The 18,673-nt window shown below is 37.0% G+C and overlaps 1 protein-coding gene across 4 annotated transcripts; it reads right to left on the reverse strand.

Moving 5' to 3' along the window:
• Positions 1 to 986: 986 nt before the first annotated feature.
• LOC145232248 (gap junction beta-2 protein-like) lies at positions 987 to 15,152 on the reverse strand. 4 transcript variants are annotated; one of them, XM_080096804.1, is made up of 11 exons: positions 14,955 to 15,152; positions 14,663 to 14,845; positions 14,198 to 14,288; positions 11,351 to 11,463; positions 10,394 to 10,528; positions 9,456 to 9,548; positions 8,014 to 8,121; positions 6,720 to 6,911; positions 5,830 to 5,954; positions 4,711 to 4,862; positions 987 to 2,427 (listed from the first exon to the last, which is right to left on the reverse strand). In XM_080096804.1, exons 2-11 carry the CDS (start codon positions 14,693 to 14,695, stop codon positions 2,306 to 2,308), a joined length of 1,164 nt encoding a protein of 387 aa, XP_079952930.1. In that variant the 5' UTR covers positions 14,696 to 14,845; positions 14,955 to 15,152; the 3' UTR covers positions 987 to 2,305. The 4 variants fall into 4 exon arrangements, with proteins under 4 accessions (XP_079952930.1, XP_079952931.1, XP_079952933.1 ...); XM_080096805.1 differs by having other exon boundaries at positions 4,711 to 4,850; positions 14,955 to 15,075; XM_080096807.1 differs by having other exon boundaries at positions 4,707 to 4,850; positions 14,955 to 15,075.
• Between the last annotated feature and the right edge of the window lie 3,521 nt (positions 15,153 to 18,673).

Consider the following 18,673-nt stretch of genomic DNA (forward strand, 5'->3'; position numbering starts at 1 on the left):
GTTGACACCAACCAATAAACATGGTGTAAAGCTAATAAAAGACATTTTGTTTGTCTGAAGTAAAAGAAAAAGAAGTTGCAAAAAATTAAAGACACAAAAGTGTTTTTTTACGCAATTACCAAATTAGATTTTAACGAGCCTTACTTTTGAGTGGTTATTGATAACTGTGTCCGCTGAAAGTCAGCCTGCAGTTTCTCAATTTCTGTCCAATCCGACATATTCTCTTGTTTTTATGTTTTTGCAGCTTTCCAATTGACAACAAACAGTCTTGCTTGCCTCGTAAAACGTGATTTGCAAAAACTAAAATTGCTACCAGCTGGATAGGCAGTCATGCGAATCGGAAAACAATAAAATATGATGTTTATGATAATTTTTACAATGCTTGCCAAATTTCAAACAAATGCAAAAACGAGCACTAATCTGGTTCGAAAGTTCTCGCCTTCTACATAAAACCCTATATAAATGTTTTTTTTCCTCTAAAGTCTGTATAACAAGCTTTCTTTTTTTGTAGTTTCGCTACTGTCTCTTGCAGGGGTGCAAAACCTTTGGCCGCCAAGACGAGTTTATGCGGCCGTAAACAGTTAAGACTAATTGCCATACTGTTCAGGGTAATTATTGCACCAGGTTGGACATTAATCTGGGCTTTTCAGGCGGGATTAGATGGTAAACATAAGGGATAAACACATTTCTCTACATTAGCAGCCTAATACACAAGCAAAAACAAAAAGTCACTTGACGGCTGTGGACTAAATAAGGGTCTGCGATGCGGCCGTCACAGCATAAAGCTTGTGCATCGTTGGTTTATTTGGTGCAAAATACTTTAGCAACTAATCACACATCTAACCGCATTTTTCCTAATGTGTCACATTATACGATTTTAATCCAAGCAAACCTAGCTAAATTTAATGCGCTGTTTGGTTTATTACCTATAAACGAACTGAACTACTTCTTAGCAGCTAATAGCAAATGCAAAAACAAACAACAGCTTGTTGGCCGAACAAAATGCTGTATTTACAGTTTTGTACAGAAGCGTCAAAACCTACGAATGCAACGGGAAAAAAGAACAGCAGAAAAAAAATCACCAAAACCAAGGAATACTTCCGCACAAAAAAAAGGCATTAACAATTTGGCTGAGCAGCGTAAAATAGCAACAAAAAGTAGACGTGCACTAGGGGGCGCTCTGAGAGCCAGTTCACAGTTTAAAGAAACACTTTAGACCAAAAACATGCCCAGGTGTAATAAGGGAATGACTTTGTGACTGTTTTTACAATGAACATAATTGCAATGCGGTTTTGTACAACATGTTTGGTCTAACGCACACAATGGCACAAATTTTTTACAGGTTTTTATTTGCACTGTGGTTTACTTTGTTGATTGACTGCCAGTTTTGAAATCTCGTTTAGCAAATAAAAGACATTTCGGGGCAAATGTCCCTCCTAAGCGTTTACAAAAGCAAAGCACCAGGGGTAATAGCTCGTAGTTCAAATTCAGGCACTTGGCACAGCAAAATATTGAGTACAGAACCGTTTGAGTACGTATTTACTAGCAGGCAAATCGAATGCTGAAAATCAGTACAAAACCATAAGAACTAACAAAAATCGTGTAATTAGGACAAAAGAAACATTGTTTTTGGGTCAATCAAAAAAGTGGATACTGACCAAGTAACTAAAAACGTAAATAAAAGTAACTAGTACATGTAAGTTAAGAAAGCACGTCGGCGCTTCAAAAATGCTTGGTCTACATTCTAACAGTGGAAAGAATTTGTGTTTAAGCACCAAATATATGCTACAGAGATCGCCCTGCACCAGAAATTCACTGATTATTACATTGACGTGTTTGTGTTACTGAATTAATACAATATTTCGCCAAATGTGAAAACTGACATATTTTCAAATAATTAGTTCTGCGAAAGTCATTTTTATAGCGAAAATTTTTGGTTTGGGGCATTCAGCACAACCGTATTTACAAAATGAAACCCGAAAAGAAAATTCAACTTACTGCTAAAAAAGTGTACAGGTTTTGGAAGAACAGATAGTAACAGGCACTACGTTCGCGTATAGGCATAAAGTTCACATAGGGGTTTGGTGTTGGCTTCCAAAGTAGAAAAAATACATTACATTTCACACAGCAGCATGTCCCATGGAATGAGTTACTAACTTAAAAAAAGAAAACAAAAGAGAAACGAATTGCACCGGCCAAAAAGCAGCAGCGTTTAACACAATGCTAAATGTATGTTTTCGGGTAAGGGTTTGGGTAGTTTTTTCCGACTATTGTATGGAGAAAGCTGCTGGAATTAAAGTGTTTTTCAAACGTAGCTTTTTACAGATGCTGTACTGGACATGTTTTCTTTTTCAGGTTCGTGATCACTGTTCCGATCTTCATCATTTATCTGAACTCGCTTTTCCGGAAAGTTGGGGTTTTGAAATCCTGCAAGAAACAAAAATCCGGTTAAAAATGTCACATAATGTTTTTCCATTCCATGTATTCATATTCGGAAACAAAATATACAATATTGTAGAGCGCATTTTTTTTCAAAAAAGATGGTATATTACACATGTATACCAATATTACAGTTGCTTATGCACATTGGGGTATTATTTTGCATTCTTGACAATATCGGACTTATTTTGACCGAATTTACAGCATGAAGTTCCTTAACAATCTCGTATAACCCAATAGTTCCACAACATACAACATAAACCTAATTTTTTTTAAATGAGAGTTTTTACCACTGAGTCTAAAAATTATACATTAAAATTCACGTTTTTGAGAGCTGTGGTTGAACCGCTTGGTCATCCGGGGTCAAACTTTAGGAGGATCAACTTTGGATAAATAACTAACATGTGTGTAAATTTCAATAAGTTTGAAGCACTCTTTCTTAACCAAACGCGTTGAACAAACCATCGCTAGGCAGAAAAAAATTCGGACCCAAACAGGATGACACATCATAACATGAGTATGGTCTTCAGTATTCATAAATACAACACTTAGTTTTGTTATATTTGCTGGCTCAAGTAGGAAATAAAACAGACCAAAAACAAAACGCGCCACCATTTTAAATCAGACCCATAATATACAGCGCTTAATATGGCAGAATGACTAAAACACCAAATAAGTGTGAGCAAACCACAACAGGTGAAAACCGCAGTACGTCTTCCGTGTTACGATTCGACAACATCAGACCAACGAACGTTATCTAAGTCCATCGACAGTGATAAGCGATACATCGACGTTAGTTGCCCATGACGCTGTCTTTCATGTGTTCGTTGGGCAATAAACACACAAAAAAGGCGCCTATGTTGTGGCCTAAATTCGTGCTGGCACGTGAAGAGACAACGGAAAAAACTACACCAATATTGGGGCACAATCGCTAAGATCGCCAGCGTTGAGGCGTAAACAAAGCGGGAATGGCAATTAGGGAAGGGAATGTAGTGAGAAAGTATTGATGACCTCTTGCTCGTGGATTGCCCTGTGTTATACAAGGGGTGATGTGTCACAATTTTTTCGATTTTAATCAAGATTTTTAAGAGACGATACTTTATCTGTGTGGTTTATAATGTGTCTGTACAGTTCTTACTCAGAAAATATAGTGTTAATCGGGTCAAACTGATAAAAACAGATAGCTTCAAAAACAACTTTTACTCGTAAATTGGATTTTTATTCAAAATGGAGTATGCATTCACAATATGATCTCAAAATACTGTACTGGTAAACGTTAAATTTCGAATGCTGGCATCCTAATTCTATTACTACAAACGTATTTTAGTCAACAGAACACCGACTAAAGATATTTTCAGCGCATTTTGCCGGCGTCCAACACAAAACTATATCTACTTCATACAGTATCAAGTTCACCATTATGAAGAGAATGTGGTTTTGGGGTCGGCATCTTGAATTTGAGGAATGTCTAAAGAGCTTTTTGACAGCTAGATCGAAGGATAGCAAACCATACGGGATCGAAAAAATGTTGTTTTTTGTGCAGAAACGGTTCAAAAATTTGATGTTTATCAATGGATTACACTTAACATCTGCGTTTTGGTGACAATGTGATAAAATGTGGGAATTTTTTTTCATATAAGTGACAACGCCATTTATGGTTGTAAAATCGTTTCGTTGTGAATATTTAAAGCGTTTAAAATGGTATGTCAAACAATTTTGACCAATGTGCTTTTATTTAACGAGGCTAATCTAGTTACAGAGTTACTTGAGATTTTTTCCCGTATTTGTACTATATCTAAATTTGCTAGAAAATTGAATTTAGATATTTTCATTTTTTTCGATTAGTCGTAATATCATATTGTTGAATATGTTTGTACATTTTTTTGTTTTTCACATCAAAAAAGTGACTTTGTAACAGTATTGTGCTAGTGAATGACTTAAAGGTCCATATAGGTAATTAATCAATGAAATTTCACACGCTACGGCGCGACAAAATTTCTCTACATTTATAATCACCCCGAAAGACAAAATGTACACTCTTATAGCACATCAAAAGCAATGTAAGTCTTTTGTTGACGGCATTGTGATAGCATGAGTGTATGACCACAAGCCCATGGGCCGTGTCAAAAGTTCTCTACATTTAGAATCACCCCTAAAGACAAAATGTACACTCTCAAGGCACATCAAACATGGATATAGATGACTCAGACATGCAGCAACATACAAACAGGCACCGACAACAATAAGCAAAGGTAAGAAATACATACTCACTGCTCGCGATCCGAACGGGCACAGCTAGACTGGGATAGAAGTTGTTTTCGTCGTAATACTTGTTGGCTGGTGCGGTGGGAGCTGGACCGTAAAACACCGACTCGGAACGTTGTTGGTGGGGATGGCCGCGGAAAAGATGTCTAAAGCGAGAACTGTTAAAAGTTAAGGGGAGATTTCTATTTGTGTTTGCGCACATTTTTTAACCAAGGTTAAAATAAATCTTTATTTTACGGAAAAAGGTTAAAACTAGGCGTTTTAAATATTTTGTTTTGAGCATAAAAATCACTAAACGCGTTAAATTAAACAAAAGAGACGCATAAGTATTAAGCTTAAAATTTAATGCATACCTAAATCTATGTGCCTAAAATCTATCAAACAAAATTTATAGTAAAAAAACATTTTTTTAAACAATCATCACGACAGACTGATTAGGAAAAACGCTATAGCCCAAAAGTGTTAAAAAATGTAACATTTTAATGCTAAAAATTTGATTTATTGTTGACATTGGTTGGCTTTGTAACATTCTCAACATTATGTACTTGACGTCAATTGATCTAAGGAGTTGACGTCAGTAAATTGTTAATTAACTTTGTATAGATGGATTTGAGGCGGAAACGTACGATAAAATCACATCTAATTTTTCTTTGTGAGATTTTGTGTCGGATTTCAGGGCCAATCTATATCTTTTATCGGGCACCAAAATTGGATTTCCAGACGTGAAAAAGATAAACGTATCTCTTAACTTTACGGTTAAACTGTCCCTAGATTTGATGAACAACAGGACTTAACAAAGTTATCGTTGTTTTTAAGGACTTGAAGGAGATTTACCTATAGTATACCACATCCGTTGAACGATAATTTTGGTAAATATTTAACCTGGTGGGCGAACGTTTGTTCAATATTTACACTAATACATTAAAACCTCACTTAAACCAGATTCGGTTAATCCGGATCTTCGCCTAATTCCCACAAAACTTGAGGTACAAATGATTTGTAATGTGATAACTTACCACCACTGGTAAGGCTTATAACTAATCGACATCGGATAATTCGGGCAATTTTTTAGTCCAAATGGGTCCTGATTAACCCAGGTTTATTGTATTTCGGAAAAAAACTCACTTGTTTTTCGGTTTTCGGCTAGTTTTCCAAAACCTCCTCATGGAAACAATAACGAGCTCGAGAGCAGAGATGAGAAAGCAAATTCCACTGAGAATTCCCATATAGCAAAGGAACACCGTTTTTTCCTGCGCAAAAAGTCGACACTCTTGTTATTTGAACTCTGTATGACCTGTTGGTATCTCTCTTGAGAAGAGTTGCTTGCGGTGCAAAAATTGCCGTGGACTGTGAACTCCCAGATGTAACTTATAGATTGTGACAGTGTTATGAAAAGAATGTGTGATGTGTGATATATGGTTTTGTTGAGTCCAGTTATTAGGACCGAGTACATTGGCATGACAGGCTTATGTATCAAATCGCATTGTATCAAGTTACTGCGTTTAATCGCAAATATAGATGAAGGTACAATAGGTTCAAGTCAAAATTGCAATTGGTCCTTTTAGTCTAAACTTTTAAAGGGGCAAAAAATTGACATTACGGTTTAACTTCTACGTTTATGAGTAAAAAAATTGCGTTTTTGGAGCGTGTGTGTTAACCTATTAGTCACCTAGCATCACACAGGCATAACTTAGGTATCCATTTGTCACATTTAAGAAATTTGATTAGATTTCAAAATCGCTCTTAACCAAAATGATGAAAATAAACCGGTGTTAGATTTCAGGTAAATATCAATGAGCATTGGTCTAAGCTTCTTTCCTATTCTGTCCTATTTTGGTTCCGGCTGATCCGGTATGGCGCTTTCAATAGGCCTGGTGTACTGTGATTTATATATGAGTATGCCGTGATCGCTGGTCTGCATAGACGCTTCAGGGCTGATCCCAGTTATGAATTTATGTTCATCTTAACTTATTCTAGCGGGTAGACATAGTTATTTTTTAAATCCTGTCACTTACAAAAGGTCTTGAGACGAAGCATGGAACGTAACCGCCATCATGCAAATGCATCGTGCAAGCATGAAAAACATCAGAGCCTTTTGGTCCCGTGCATTTGTACATAGCTGGAACTTTCATCCAGAGAAAATACAATGGGTTCTGTGCACACATCGCACTGTTGGGGTTCGATTCACAAGTTGGGTCGCGCGGTACCTGGAAAAGTCGAGATATTGGTTTCAAAATTATTTGGAAAATGGTAAAGTTGAAAGTCGGGCTTTTTTTCGAGTACTGGCCAAATTTCTGGTTTCAGTTTGAATGAATTGGTCTCAATTGAGTTGAGTTGATTTTAGTTCGCTTTTATGATAAACAAACATATCACACTAATCACCAAGTCGGAAATAGCTGCGCAACGTTGAAACGTTATGGAGCGTATAAACCAGTGGTTCTCAAACTCGGTTTTCGGGGCCGCATGCGGCTCCCAACTACTTATTTTGCGGCTCGCACCAGACCTCAGAAAACCACCAAAGATTGCTATTTTAGCTTTCAAGGAAATAATCTTTAGTGATTTTCTTAAGGTTTCGTTTTTTGCGGCTCCCTACACACTTAAAAAATACCATTTGGCCCCGACAACAAAAAAGTTTGAGAACCACTGGTATAGACAGTGCAGGACACAATTGGTGGATAATGGCTGAACGCGAATTTTTTCGGACCAGGCTTCTTACTCGGTCATATTTGTATCATGAATTCACTATGGGTAATCTAAAATTTCAAGCCTTTCGGTTTCGTTGTGACAACTGAACATGGCAAATCCTACGTTAGAAAGCTTAAATTTCCCTTACATTAAACGTTTAATGTATTAAAAGTGTTACACAATGAGACGTTTAACGTGTCGAAAATATGGTTTTCATTTGCAAAAAACGGCATTTTCGACTGTCATCGCACAAACAAGGACATTTTTGGTCATGTTGAGTTCTCAAACACACCAGGGGTGTTTTTCTTCTTTTAATGAATCAGACAGACATGAGATGGAAAGTTGGGCCTGGTATCACTAAAATCGGCAATTCCCGTATCTGGGATCATCAGCAAATCGTGTCAATCTCGTCTGGAAGTCGAAGTTCGCAAGGAAAATCACTCACGATAATTGACGGTTGTTTTTGCGATAAATGAGAAAATATCGCGATACTAGGTTATCGGGAATACATATCAGGGAGAGCGTAAAAAAATAAGGCAGTTTGGCCGATTTAACCGTCACACAGGCCATCAGTTGTATGGGAATTAAATTAGAGTAGATGTCACAATAAGATAGACTTCTTACCATAAGTTTGAAGATGGTGTATCCAAGATAGATGAAGATTCCTTCCATGGCCAAGCGTACAATGATACTGAAGTAGTAGGCGTAGTGGATTTTGTTGGTGTATAGCACCTAAAAAAATGGAAAAAAGTTGACAACATTTTTCCCAAAGATTTTAAGCTAAAAATGTATGTATTTTTTCACTTTGTGCATGCTTGTTTAAATGTAATACGCGTGCATAGCATTTCTTTGCTTGTGATTTAAAGTATTTTAGACTTTTATTTTTTATTTATTTTTTTTATTTTAGATTTTGTCAAATATGTAAATTCATATGTTTATTAAGAGTAGGTATAGCATTTCTATGCCTGCAAAGTTCAAAATATTTAAAAGCAACCAAACACCAATTCGTTAGGAAAAAGTGTCTGCTATTTTGTCCAACAAAGGCCTTTAAATGTCAAGACATTGCCTAAGTTTATTAAGAAATCCACAGACAAGACGGCTACATGTGTTACACACTTGCATATTTTTTGTTCGCTTTAAAATTAAATCAAAAAGATCGTATGACCCAGTTTGCGCCTTCTGCTTCGCAGGAAATTCGCCACATTTGGTACAGGGCGTTTTAAGATCGAGTTTCACACAGCAGGATGCACTGGCCTAATTCACTTTGCTGCAGTAATTTAAGTAACAGAGGTCTCCTGTGTGTGGCCTACATGCATTTAATAGGCCTAGATCGTTCGGCACACACAAAATGGCGTGAAACACTTTTGCAAGCTGTGATTTTACAACACAAGCAAAGTTTAGTGTTCTTAATCCTAGGTTAATCCAATTTTGTAAAGCGCTTTCACAAAACAGGCACGAGACACAATAAGTGTGCGTGGATTGTACAGCTGTGGCGCGCTGGTGATGTAAAAGTTACAATTAGGTATGTGTGTACAAAAGATTAAGCTTTTCAGATGGACGTTGTTTAAACTACAATCCCATTAAAAGTGGACCGTCCACACAGCTGCGAATTTTTACTAATTAGTTTAAAAATAAAAAGGCCCTTTAATGAATACGGCTTGATCATGGCAAAAACAAATACTTTCTATACAATCTAACTTAAAGATTTAGACATAGTTGACCTACTGTACAAAAACGGGGATAAATTTGAGTGTGTTTTGTGAAGTTTTGTTGCAGAAATGAAAAAACTTCAGCCCATTTTTTACGGACGAAAAGAGATGGTCGGTAACCGGTCCATGAGTAACGAACCGTATACTTTTTTTCAAAACATTTTGCACGTGTATCCAGGGGAGGAAAAAAAACGATTTACGCGTTTTTTGTGATAAAAAATTTGCTGCATTTTGAGGCCGGTCCGCGATAAAACATCACTTTTAAAACGGAATGCAAAAAAGGTCGCCGACCCCTGATTTACACAACCGCTTTGGATGATTTTGGGCAAGTTTACATTATTATTAAAAAGCACTCACCTCTTTTAGTTCGTTTCCTGAGTAGATTCGTCGAACTTTCACGTTGCCAACACTCTTCTTGCGTTTCGACATTTTGCGGAAATCTTTCTCGTTCTAGAAAGAAAACATGAGCATTGTGACGTCATAATACATAATTGTGCTGGTAAAAATCTACCGTTTAAATTCCAAATCTCAAAAACAGGTTTAAACTTCGAGTGCGTCTTACAATCGTCAACGCATCGAATTCATGGCTTTGCGAAAATAAACAGAGAACGATTTGCGACTTGCTTGCGTAGACGGAAAGTCGTCCAGAAAATAGATAAGCATCGTTGACTTTAGTGCCAGGATGCATTTTAGCCTAACTACCAGCAGAGTACACAAATATATAAACATGATTGTTCGCTTAAAACAACAAATCACGGAGCTGCGATGAGAATTTGAACTTCCACATTGGGTGGCGGAATATATCAAGGGCAAAGGTAGAGAAAATTGTGTTTTCAGAACGTGGCACAGTTTAAGCAAAGATCGACAGTTTTTTTTGCAAAGAGGAATAAAGTTTAGGGGCGTTTTCGACAATGCAAGCGTGTGTCAATAGATTTCGTCCAGTTTAGTTGTTTTGTTTCTACAAAAAATCTAAGCATGTACAAATACCTCTACCTAACGAAATAACAAAACATTTGATTGAAAAACCGAAAAATTATCGCACAGTTAGACCACTTAAACAAGCCAGAAATTTACCTTGCTATACGACTACTTGGCGAAGAAATACGATTAATACCCAATATTTTCAACTTTTTGAAGAAACAAAAATTTTGACACAAAAAATCGACCTTTTGGGATCAACAAAAAATTCGTTAAAAAAATACAAAATTTTGAGAAAAACGAAAATTTTGCACACTTGAAAATGTACAAAACCTTACAATTGTGATGTACAAAAGTTCGCTTTATCAGTTACTTACGCCCATAAGAGTTTCACCGTCTCCATCTTCCATTAACTTCAGTTGATCTTCGGACGTCTTCAGTTTCTGAATCTCACCCGACATGTACAGTGAGTAGAAGTGGAAGAACACGGTGGGTGTGGCAACGGCTAGCAGCTAGAAAATAAAAAATAGCTTGTATGTCAAATACCAACTTAAATGCTGGTAACACTAAAATAAGCCCTAATTATTTTTCGATATGTTAAATCAGGGGTTCTTAACCAGGGGCGCACGCATCTACAAGAGGTACAAGAATTGTTCCTAGGGGGTGCGGGGATGCTGAAGAACTAAGGTTGGTTAGGTATATTCTATATAAATACAAAAACAGAAGGGGGTGCGAAAATTGGTTGGTGATTTGAAAGGGGTGCAGCAAGGAAAAAGGTTTAGAACCACTGCGTTAAATTATCAACGTTAACTAGATCTAATGATGAAAATAACGGCCCAAATAGACGTAAAAAGCGACATGCTTTATTGTTCAAACGTTTCGGCAAATGCTCATGCCATCATCACTGATATGAAGGCCACATCAGTTACAGCCGTTTATAACCACTTGAGTCACGTAAAAAAATTAATAAAAAGGTGCGAAACAAGTGTCGCGTAAAACTAGATAATTTAAATAGGAGGTCAAGAAATAGTTTTCAAGACCAACTTTTAACACTTAATTAGATTTAGTTATCAACAAATTTTTCAATATATATCAAACATTTACCCAATCATTTCATTGCGAGTTTGGGAAACAGTCGCTAAAACCGCATTTCTAATATGAAAACAATTGATTGTAAAAACAGGGATTATCTTTATGTTGCAACAAGGCGTTGACAATATAATTCGAAAACGGTCTCGCGTCCCAGAAATAACACATACATGGTGCCAGCATTCTTATCTGTAATTCTCGGTACAATGCGAAGACAGCTAACTTCAACGAAGCGAGCAAGTTACCTGAAACGCCCAGAACCTCATGTGGGAAATCTTCGCGAACTCGTTGTAACAAATATTAGAGCAGCCAACAACGTCCGTACTGCATTTGAACGCCGACTGTTCATCGCCATAAACTGCAAAAAAATATGTTCTATTTGAAGAAAGAAATGCAAAAAGTTAGTTGAGCAAAATATATGGGTTTATAATTACTAAATATAATAGATTTTTCTAGCCTACGCCTTGCCATATGGTGGTGAATGCTCGGTGACCGGCTGATTCGGTATGGCGCCTTCATTGGGCCTGGCGTACTGTGATTTATAATAGAGTTTGCTGCTTTAAAGCTAAAAATGCACCATTTGTTACGGTTTTGGTGTAAAATGTCTGGTTTCAATTAATAATTGCTATTTCCTCCAGGGACATATTCTGGTGAGAAATAGACAATCCAATATATGTGTAAAGGGCATAACGTTTTGACAATTCTTAAGAACGACATGGGAATTGACCAAAAGTCATGTTTTTAAGCACATATTCGATTGTCTGTTTCTCGCCAGGAATAGGTTATTTAATTTTTTAAGACAGTCGAATTTGAACGAACGTTGTTTTTTTTCTTTAGGTAATAACCGTGTTTACAAACAATATGCTAACACCCCAATAATATGCAAAAAAACAAAAGAACTTGTTTTCAGTTTACAACAGCAGGCGTCAATATAATACGTGTAAAGTTGCCTATGGGCATGCCAACATCTTGCAATGCGATTTCGCGACACAGCGCGTCACCTCGAATAGGAAATTGAAAAACTCGAATCAACAGCTTGATGTATTGATCCGGACAATAGAAAATTGGGGGGTGTTCGGTTTTAGAAAGTCGGTAAAAAGATTCGTTGGGCGCCGAGAATACTTGGGTGAACGACCTCTTCGCTAAGAGCCTGTAAGACGCCAATTGAGATGTTTTCGTTTTAAATGCGATTTAATGGCAATTCACGTTCTGTTATTTGGTTGGACTTTTGTATTTTTTTGTCTTGGGCTGCACTTGTAATTACGCTGGGTACTTTAAAGCGCTCTGTTTTTGTTTGGCTGTCAATGATTCATTAGTGACAATTTTTATACATTAAACGATTAAAATATGAAACCAAATGTTTTCATCTTACTACAGACCTTGGAATTGTTTTCATACACTGTTTAAAAAAAAGCTTACGAGTAAAAAAGGTTTTGAAAACACAACACCAAAGCATGCAATTTTAAGAAACTTTGTGTAAGTACATGTAACATGATGTTTTACAGAAGAGCGAACTGTGCAACCATTCACTTGTAGTAATATTTCTTAAATTAAACACGAAAAAACGCAGCGGTTTGCAACATTCGCAAGGCCGAAATCTTTCCTAGAAACAACATGTACGAACATCTTGACTTCGCCATTAAACGGCCTCTCCAAGGAGTAAGAGACAATACAGCGAAGTAGGCACTCCAAAGTACTCCCCCTTACATTGCTGAACACGCGAAACCGGTGATAAACACGGCAGATACATTGGCACGTCCATCATCGCAAAATGCGACACAAAGTTTATTACTTAGAGATGGAACGAGCTTCAAGCAGTCGACCATGATAAGATAAGAATTACTTTTTATCTGTGATCGATTATCAGAAATCGCAATTTCGCAATACGCGTTGGACGTTTGGTATCGAATGTGTAGTGAGAATTTTTCTCTTAATCAGCGCATAAATGAAATGATCAGCAAATTCGACCCATATGCAGCGTTAGCATGTTTCTAACGTTACCCTAATGCGTTGATGTATTTCAACGTTAAATCATTCCAATTTTGCAACGATCTAAAAAAATATGCTGATTTCTAGTATAAGTTAGATGTATTTTTTTTATTTGCTAACGGTCAAAAAAGTCCTACGTGACCACGGGAGGCTAGAAAACGGAAATTCAAAAAATGCTTGTTTTTCACGAGTAAACACATCCCAACGCGTTACTTAAAAGCACACAGACAAAATGCAAGCAAAACTAAATACCTAGAGTTTTTGCTTTATTCAAAACCTCCGGAAACCAGTTGCGCCTAAATCTACATATTCCGTCCCAAGTGGTTTCCATCCTAGAGTCCATCATGCTCTTATTGTTATGCGCTAACGGCCAGTGGATTGGTCAGCGAAGCCTGATAAGGGTGTGGATGTTGGCTGACCTACATTCGGACCCATTCAAGTGACCGTTACGCCCGAAAACCACGGAAAGATCTCGACGCACAATTAAGCATGTGTGCCGAAAGATTAAAGGCGCAAAATGGACGGGAAATTTGACGCTTTCAGACCGGATAAACAAAATAAGAATGATGGCTCGCGACCCAAAAACGTTTCTGTCGATTATTTTACTTTTAGTTTTGGCGTTTTAGTACACCACAATGCATGGACAAAAAATTTTGAACTTACAATTTTTGACACATTAGTCCCGAAATATGGACAAAATTTAATGGTTTTAATTTAATAAAAAGACTTAAGTATTTAAAGCGATATTAAGCAAAGACGAAAAATCATTACGGCAAAATTTTTGATGACGCCATACGCCATTGTTGGGCTCACAAGTGTCGGAATGACGCAATATAGCGAAACAACCACTTGTAATAACACTTTAATTTTGCTTAACACTGTCATGTCCCGTATAGGCATACCATGGGGATTTGTGGTCAGTCAAAATTGTGTTGTAGTACACACGTTACTTACTGTCACTACTGCATATGCGACTTTAACAAGTGTCTAATTTAGTGCCTTGAATGTGCGATGTTTTTCAAATCTGGAATCTCACACTTTCGTGTTAAAACAGTTTATCATCGACACATTCGTGTGCGAAGTCAAATATATGCTTTACTTACCGGCGCCTCCAATTGTTACAACCACAATCAGCCGGAATATGAAGACGAGAATGTACCACAGTTGCCCCAGAAACGTACTGTACTTCGTCACCTACAAAGAAACACAAAAAAGTGAATACACAACTCACAACTTGAACTAAAACTGCTAACCTGTCCCTAATTACCTATTTATTACCTATAACGAACTAAACACCGTTTTTATGAAGGGTTAAGTCAATAGTTCTGAAATTTATTGGCCAATTACCTCAACTGCAACTACAGAAGAAAAATCTTCCAAAAACATGGTTTACAAACTGGTAACTGGCATTGAACACTATTCTTGCTGTTACATGACGGTAGGAACTAATTTAGCGGCGACAATTAGTACCACGCGCTGGTTATATCGTATTACACCATAGAGTAAAATCTTACTAAGGAGTCAATTAACAATTAGGTGTAATGAAAAGCGGTAAAGGTGTAAGTTACCTGCTCGGAAATTTTCTCCACTAAATGCCACATCTTGTCGTCGAGATAAGTGTGTTTTCCTTTTCAGTCTTCTTTTATCGGAATCAGACTCATTCACCAATTGAAACTTGATTGATAAATAGCGTGTCTAGTTACACCAGTTCAGTTAAAAGAGCAAAACAGCTAGACTGTACAGCTTTTAGTCTGAAAAATGGTTAGAAGGATGAAAAATAAAGGTTCGTTTAGCTAAAAATAGCAAAAAATCTGCAATTGACCTACGGTTAAGCAAAAAGATACACAAAACACGACTTACACAAGCTATCCATTACCGATATCCAACATATAACCTGCCATAGATTCGCATCTAACTAACGTCTCCAGGGGGATTCAATCGTTCCACGAAAAGTATCAAGGCACAGTATCTAGAAATTTTAACCGGCAGTCTTATCTCCTACAGTCGATAAAATGCGATCCGCGCAACTAACAACTCAGTCTAGGAACGCTTCGAGAAAAAACCCTTCGGCGTCGAATAGGAAAAAAGAAAGAAACAGCTCACTGGCTATTGTGCACGGCCGATTATTGCGCAACTTGCTTGTCTGAAAAACGATTACTACATTATTAAATAACCTAATATAGTCGTTAGATGGAAGTCGAAATAATAATATCATTTAGGACTTTAGGTAACCCAAACCATAAACCAGTTATGTTTATATTTTTGAATATCTCTAGCGAATTTTGCAAAACGTCTAAACGAGCGTTTTATTACCATGGACACCTATCTAAGAAAATACTGAACAAAAGTTTTGTCCAACAATCTGCATTTTCGACCAACTGGTTTTAAGTACCAAGAACTTGTCATTTTGCTAACGTTTTAAAACGAGTATGTTTTCAGTCGGACAAAAGACTTCACTAAAAACCTGCAGAAAAATACCTCAGTAGCTCAAAGGTCAGACTTACTACATCTGATTGCGTGTCAACCTTCTGCTGGACACTTTTTGCAGCAAACGTCCAAGTCAAGTCTCGGTTTGTTACGTCACAAGTGCCCCACTACCTAAAGCATGGTGACATCACATAAACAAAACTCTGATGCAACCGATGCAACCAAGCATTGGCTCACAATATATACCTTGGAACGAACAAGTCGTGTGAAAAACTGCGACGTCGAAATTGTGCCTTGCTCGTTCTCTGACCTCACAGTGCATTGCGCAGCAGGGGCGTTTTTAATTGCTCCCAAAAGTGCCGGGCCACACACAAAATGCTCCCAGAGTCAATGAGCGTCTCAAGGCGCAAATTGTGTTAGTCAAACACGATTTATGCCGCTCTGCGCAGCCTGTGGAGTCGAATACCATTCACAACAGGGGATAAGGGCACATGAGTTCACGACACACAAAAAATCATTTAGAATTCTACTTTACATTTTTACAGCCAACATTGCTATACACAGTAGCTTCATGCAATCAACACTTTCAATATTAATGCTGTTTGCAGATATAAGGTACTTTTCTACACATGTCTGGAGTACATTTGTCTACGGTTTGATGCCCTAAGGCAGTTTATATACCCGTTTTAAACATTGGAAATAGTCCAAGAACAACTAAATACACATCTGTCATATTCTTGGTGACTATTCAATACATTTGTGCAAGCACAGCTGACCACGCTGCGCATTTTTGTTATGATTTTCTCATACATTAACATATTAACAACCACATGCATGTTAACAATTACACAATAACCAATGCTGCATAGTGAAGTGCCTTTCCTACCACTACAGTTATTCAAAACATGTTTAAGCAAACACCCAGTTCAAAATCCTAAACGCCTTTCTCATGTAACTAATACAAAATTGCAGGCTGTCATACATTTCTAGTAAGATTACATACTGTTTTATGTAACAACTACAACTTAGCAAAGTGTTTGCAAACCTATATAAGTGAACAACTACCGTCTACAAGTAAAAGGTGTTGAACTAGCGGGCGAAAAAATGGCTCCAATTTGCAAATAAAGTATAAAGCACACGCCGCGCTTGCTTGCACGTTTCCTGCAGTCAATTATCGCGTCGATCGGTGTTGGAATACTATCATCGGCGTGTACACTTTGTGCTAAAGGTGTAAAGCAGTAAATTTGACAACTTGAAACTCTTTGCAATACGGTGTGGTAATCAGTTATTTAAATGTAAAGAAACAATCGACTAATTTGATCCAAAACAATTTACGAAAAATACTGTTGTTTTTATTTATTTTTCGAACCCAGGACACTCCCGGGACGAATCCCGATCAAAGTTTTTTGTCTGTACTCTGTATACTTTTTTTTTATATATATTTTTTTTTTTTTTTTTTTTTTTTTTTCACGGGGTTCGAACCCAGGACTATCCCGGGGACGAATCCCGATCAGGTTTTTTTTATGTCTGTATATGGGTCAGGCGCGCCAGACCATTCGGCCAAGTTCCTGCCCCTCGGGTCAGGCGCGCAAGGTATTGCCAAACAGCGACATCTATTGGAGGAAACAAATGTTTATTTTAGTGATGCACCGATCCCGCATTAAAACGCAAATCCCATTTGTAATGGATGTTTTCAATCCAACCTTGTGTTGTTGATGCAAGAAAAATGATTTGTGACACTTTAAAATAACTTCTACAAAGCACAAGCTGAACAAACTCCTAATATTTTTGCTGACAATTTGGCTCGTGTTTTCTAAATACAACATTTAAACAACAATTTATTATGTTTTAAACAGGCGATAATGAAAGATAAGGCATTGATTTCATACATTCTAAAAGTTATGTTTCTGCAGAATATTCAAAAAAGTTCAGGTTGAAACCGAAACGTAGGCAATGCAGGCGAAAACAGAAACAACATGCTTTGACCTTTAGCTTGCATAAAAAATGTGATCGCTTATTTCATAATAACACCAGTCCTCTCTCACACAATATTTCGACATTCCCACGTGCGTATTAATCAACTTAAACTGTAAAGACGATTGGTCTCATTAAATTAACACAAGGGGCCGAAACGATTGCGGAAAATCAGATTAAAACTTGGCGCGGGCGTATATGAAGTTGGCAACACGCGTAGTTGTGACCTAGATTTTGAAGTGTTTTAATCCCTCACAGTAGCGGGAAGTCGCTTAGTCACGTGGTGTGGCTTTGGGATTATGATTTTTATTGGTCAATAAAATTTCAGCTCCTACTTTACACCTTTTGTGCACATACAATACAAGTAATTGCCTTCATAATGAAATATGTGCTCTCGTACATATTTGTGAAATACCATTGTAAAGATAGTGTATGTATGATTATTTACATGGTCCAACAGTTTAAAACATGTTCGTTCTTGTAAAAATGCTATTTCACATTTCAGTTCTTTAGCTGGACGTTTTGGTTTTAGGTATGTGTATCGGCCTAAAATGTCGGTCACAGCAACGGGAAAAAAGAGCACACTGCTCTAAACAAGCAAATAAACGGTCACTAAGTACAATTTACTAGCATCTAAACTGGTTTGAATTTTAAACTACCAGAAAGTATTGCTAATTAAAAACAAATTAAGTAAAACTGTGGTAAGGGGCAACAGCAGCAAAACAACAAACAAACTAAAGTTGTCTTGCATGCGACTAACACATCTACTTTAGTCTTGGTAACATATTTTTACACAGATCACAAAATGCTTTTGCACATCAAACATATCTTAACTACTTCTTCTTTGATTAAACATTAGCAGTACCAGTAGCAGAACAAAAACTGATCAATCTATTTAACTTGCAAATCAACAACGTAAATGTAAAAAACGAAAAAAAGAGTTTAGTCTGTTTGTTGAAACGCAACTGCAACTACCTGTAACATCAAATTCTGCAGTTTTTATTTTTGTTCACTATGAAGGGAATTTAAATGCACTTGTTACATCACAGACAAATTCCATTGTCAAATAAGAAAATAATTCTTCAATAAAGGTTCAAGATGGCAGTTGGCAACTGGTAAAAGTATTTAACTTAAAGAATTGTTTCATTTGGCATGTACTAAATCTAAAAAACAGGCGC

This window comes from Phallusia mammillata, chromosome 6 (genome assembly GCF_965637545.1).
Source record: "Phallusia mammillata chromosome 6, kaPhaMamm4.hap1.1, whole genome shotgun sequence".
In the NCBI taxonomy this organism is placed as follows: Eukaryota; Metazoa; Chordata; class Ascidiacea; order Phlebobranchia; family Ascidiidae; genus Phallusia; species Phallusia mammillata.

Bases quoted from the DNA above. Each gene is read 5' to 3' on its own strand.
- LOC145232248 (XM_080096804.1), bottom strand. From the start codon at position 14,695: ATGTGGCATTTAGTGGAGAAAATTTCCGAGCAG. The intron at 11,464-14,197 runs GTAAGTAAAGCA...ATTTTTTTGCAG, and splicing joins TGTAACAATTGGAGGCGCCG to TTTATGGCGATGAACAGTCG. The intron at 10,529-11,350 runs GTAACTTGCTCG...TTTATTTTCTAG, and splicing joins TGAGGTTCTGGGCGTTTCAG to CTGCTAGCCGTTGCCACACC.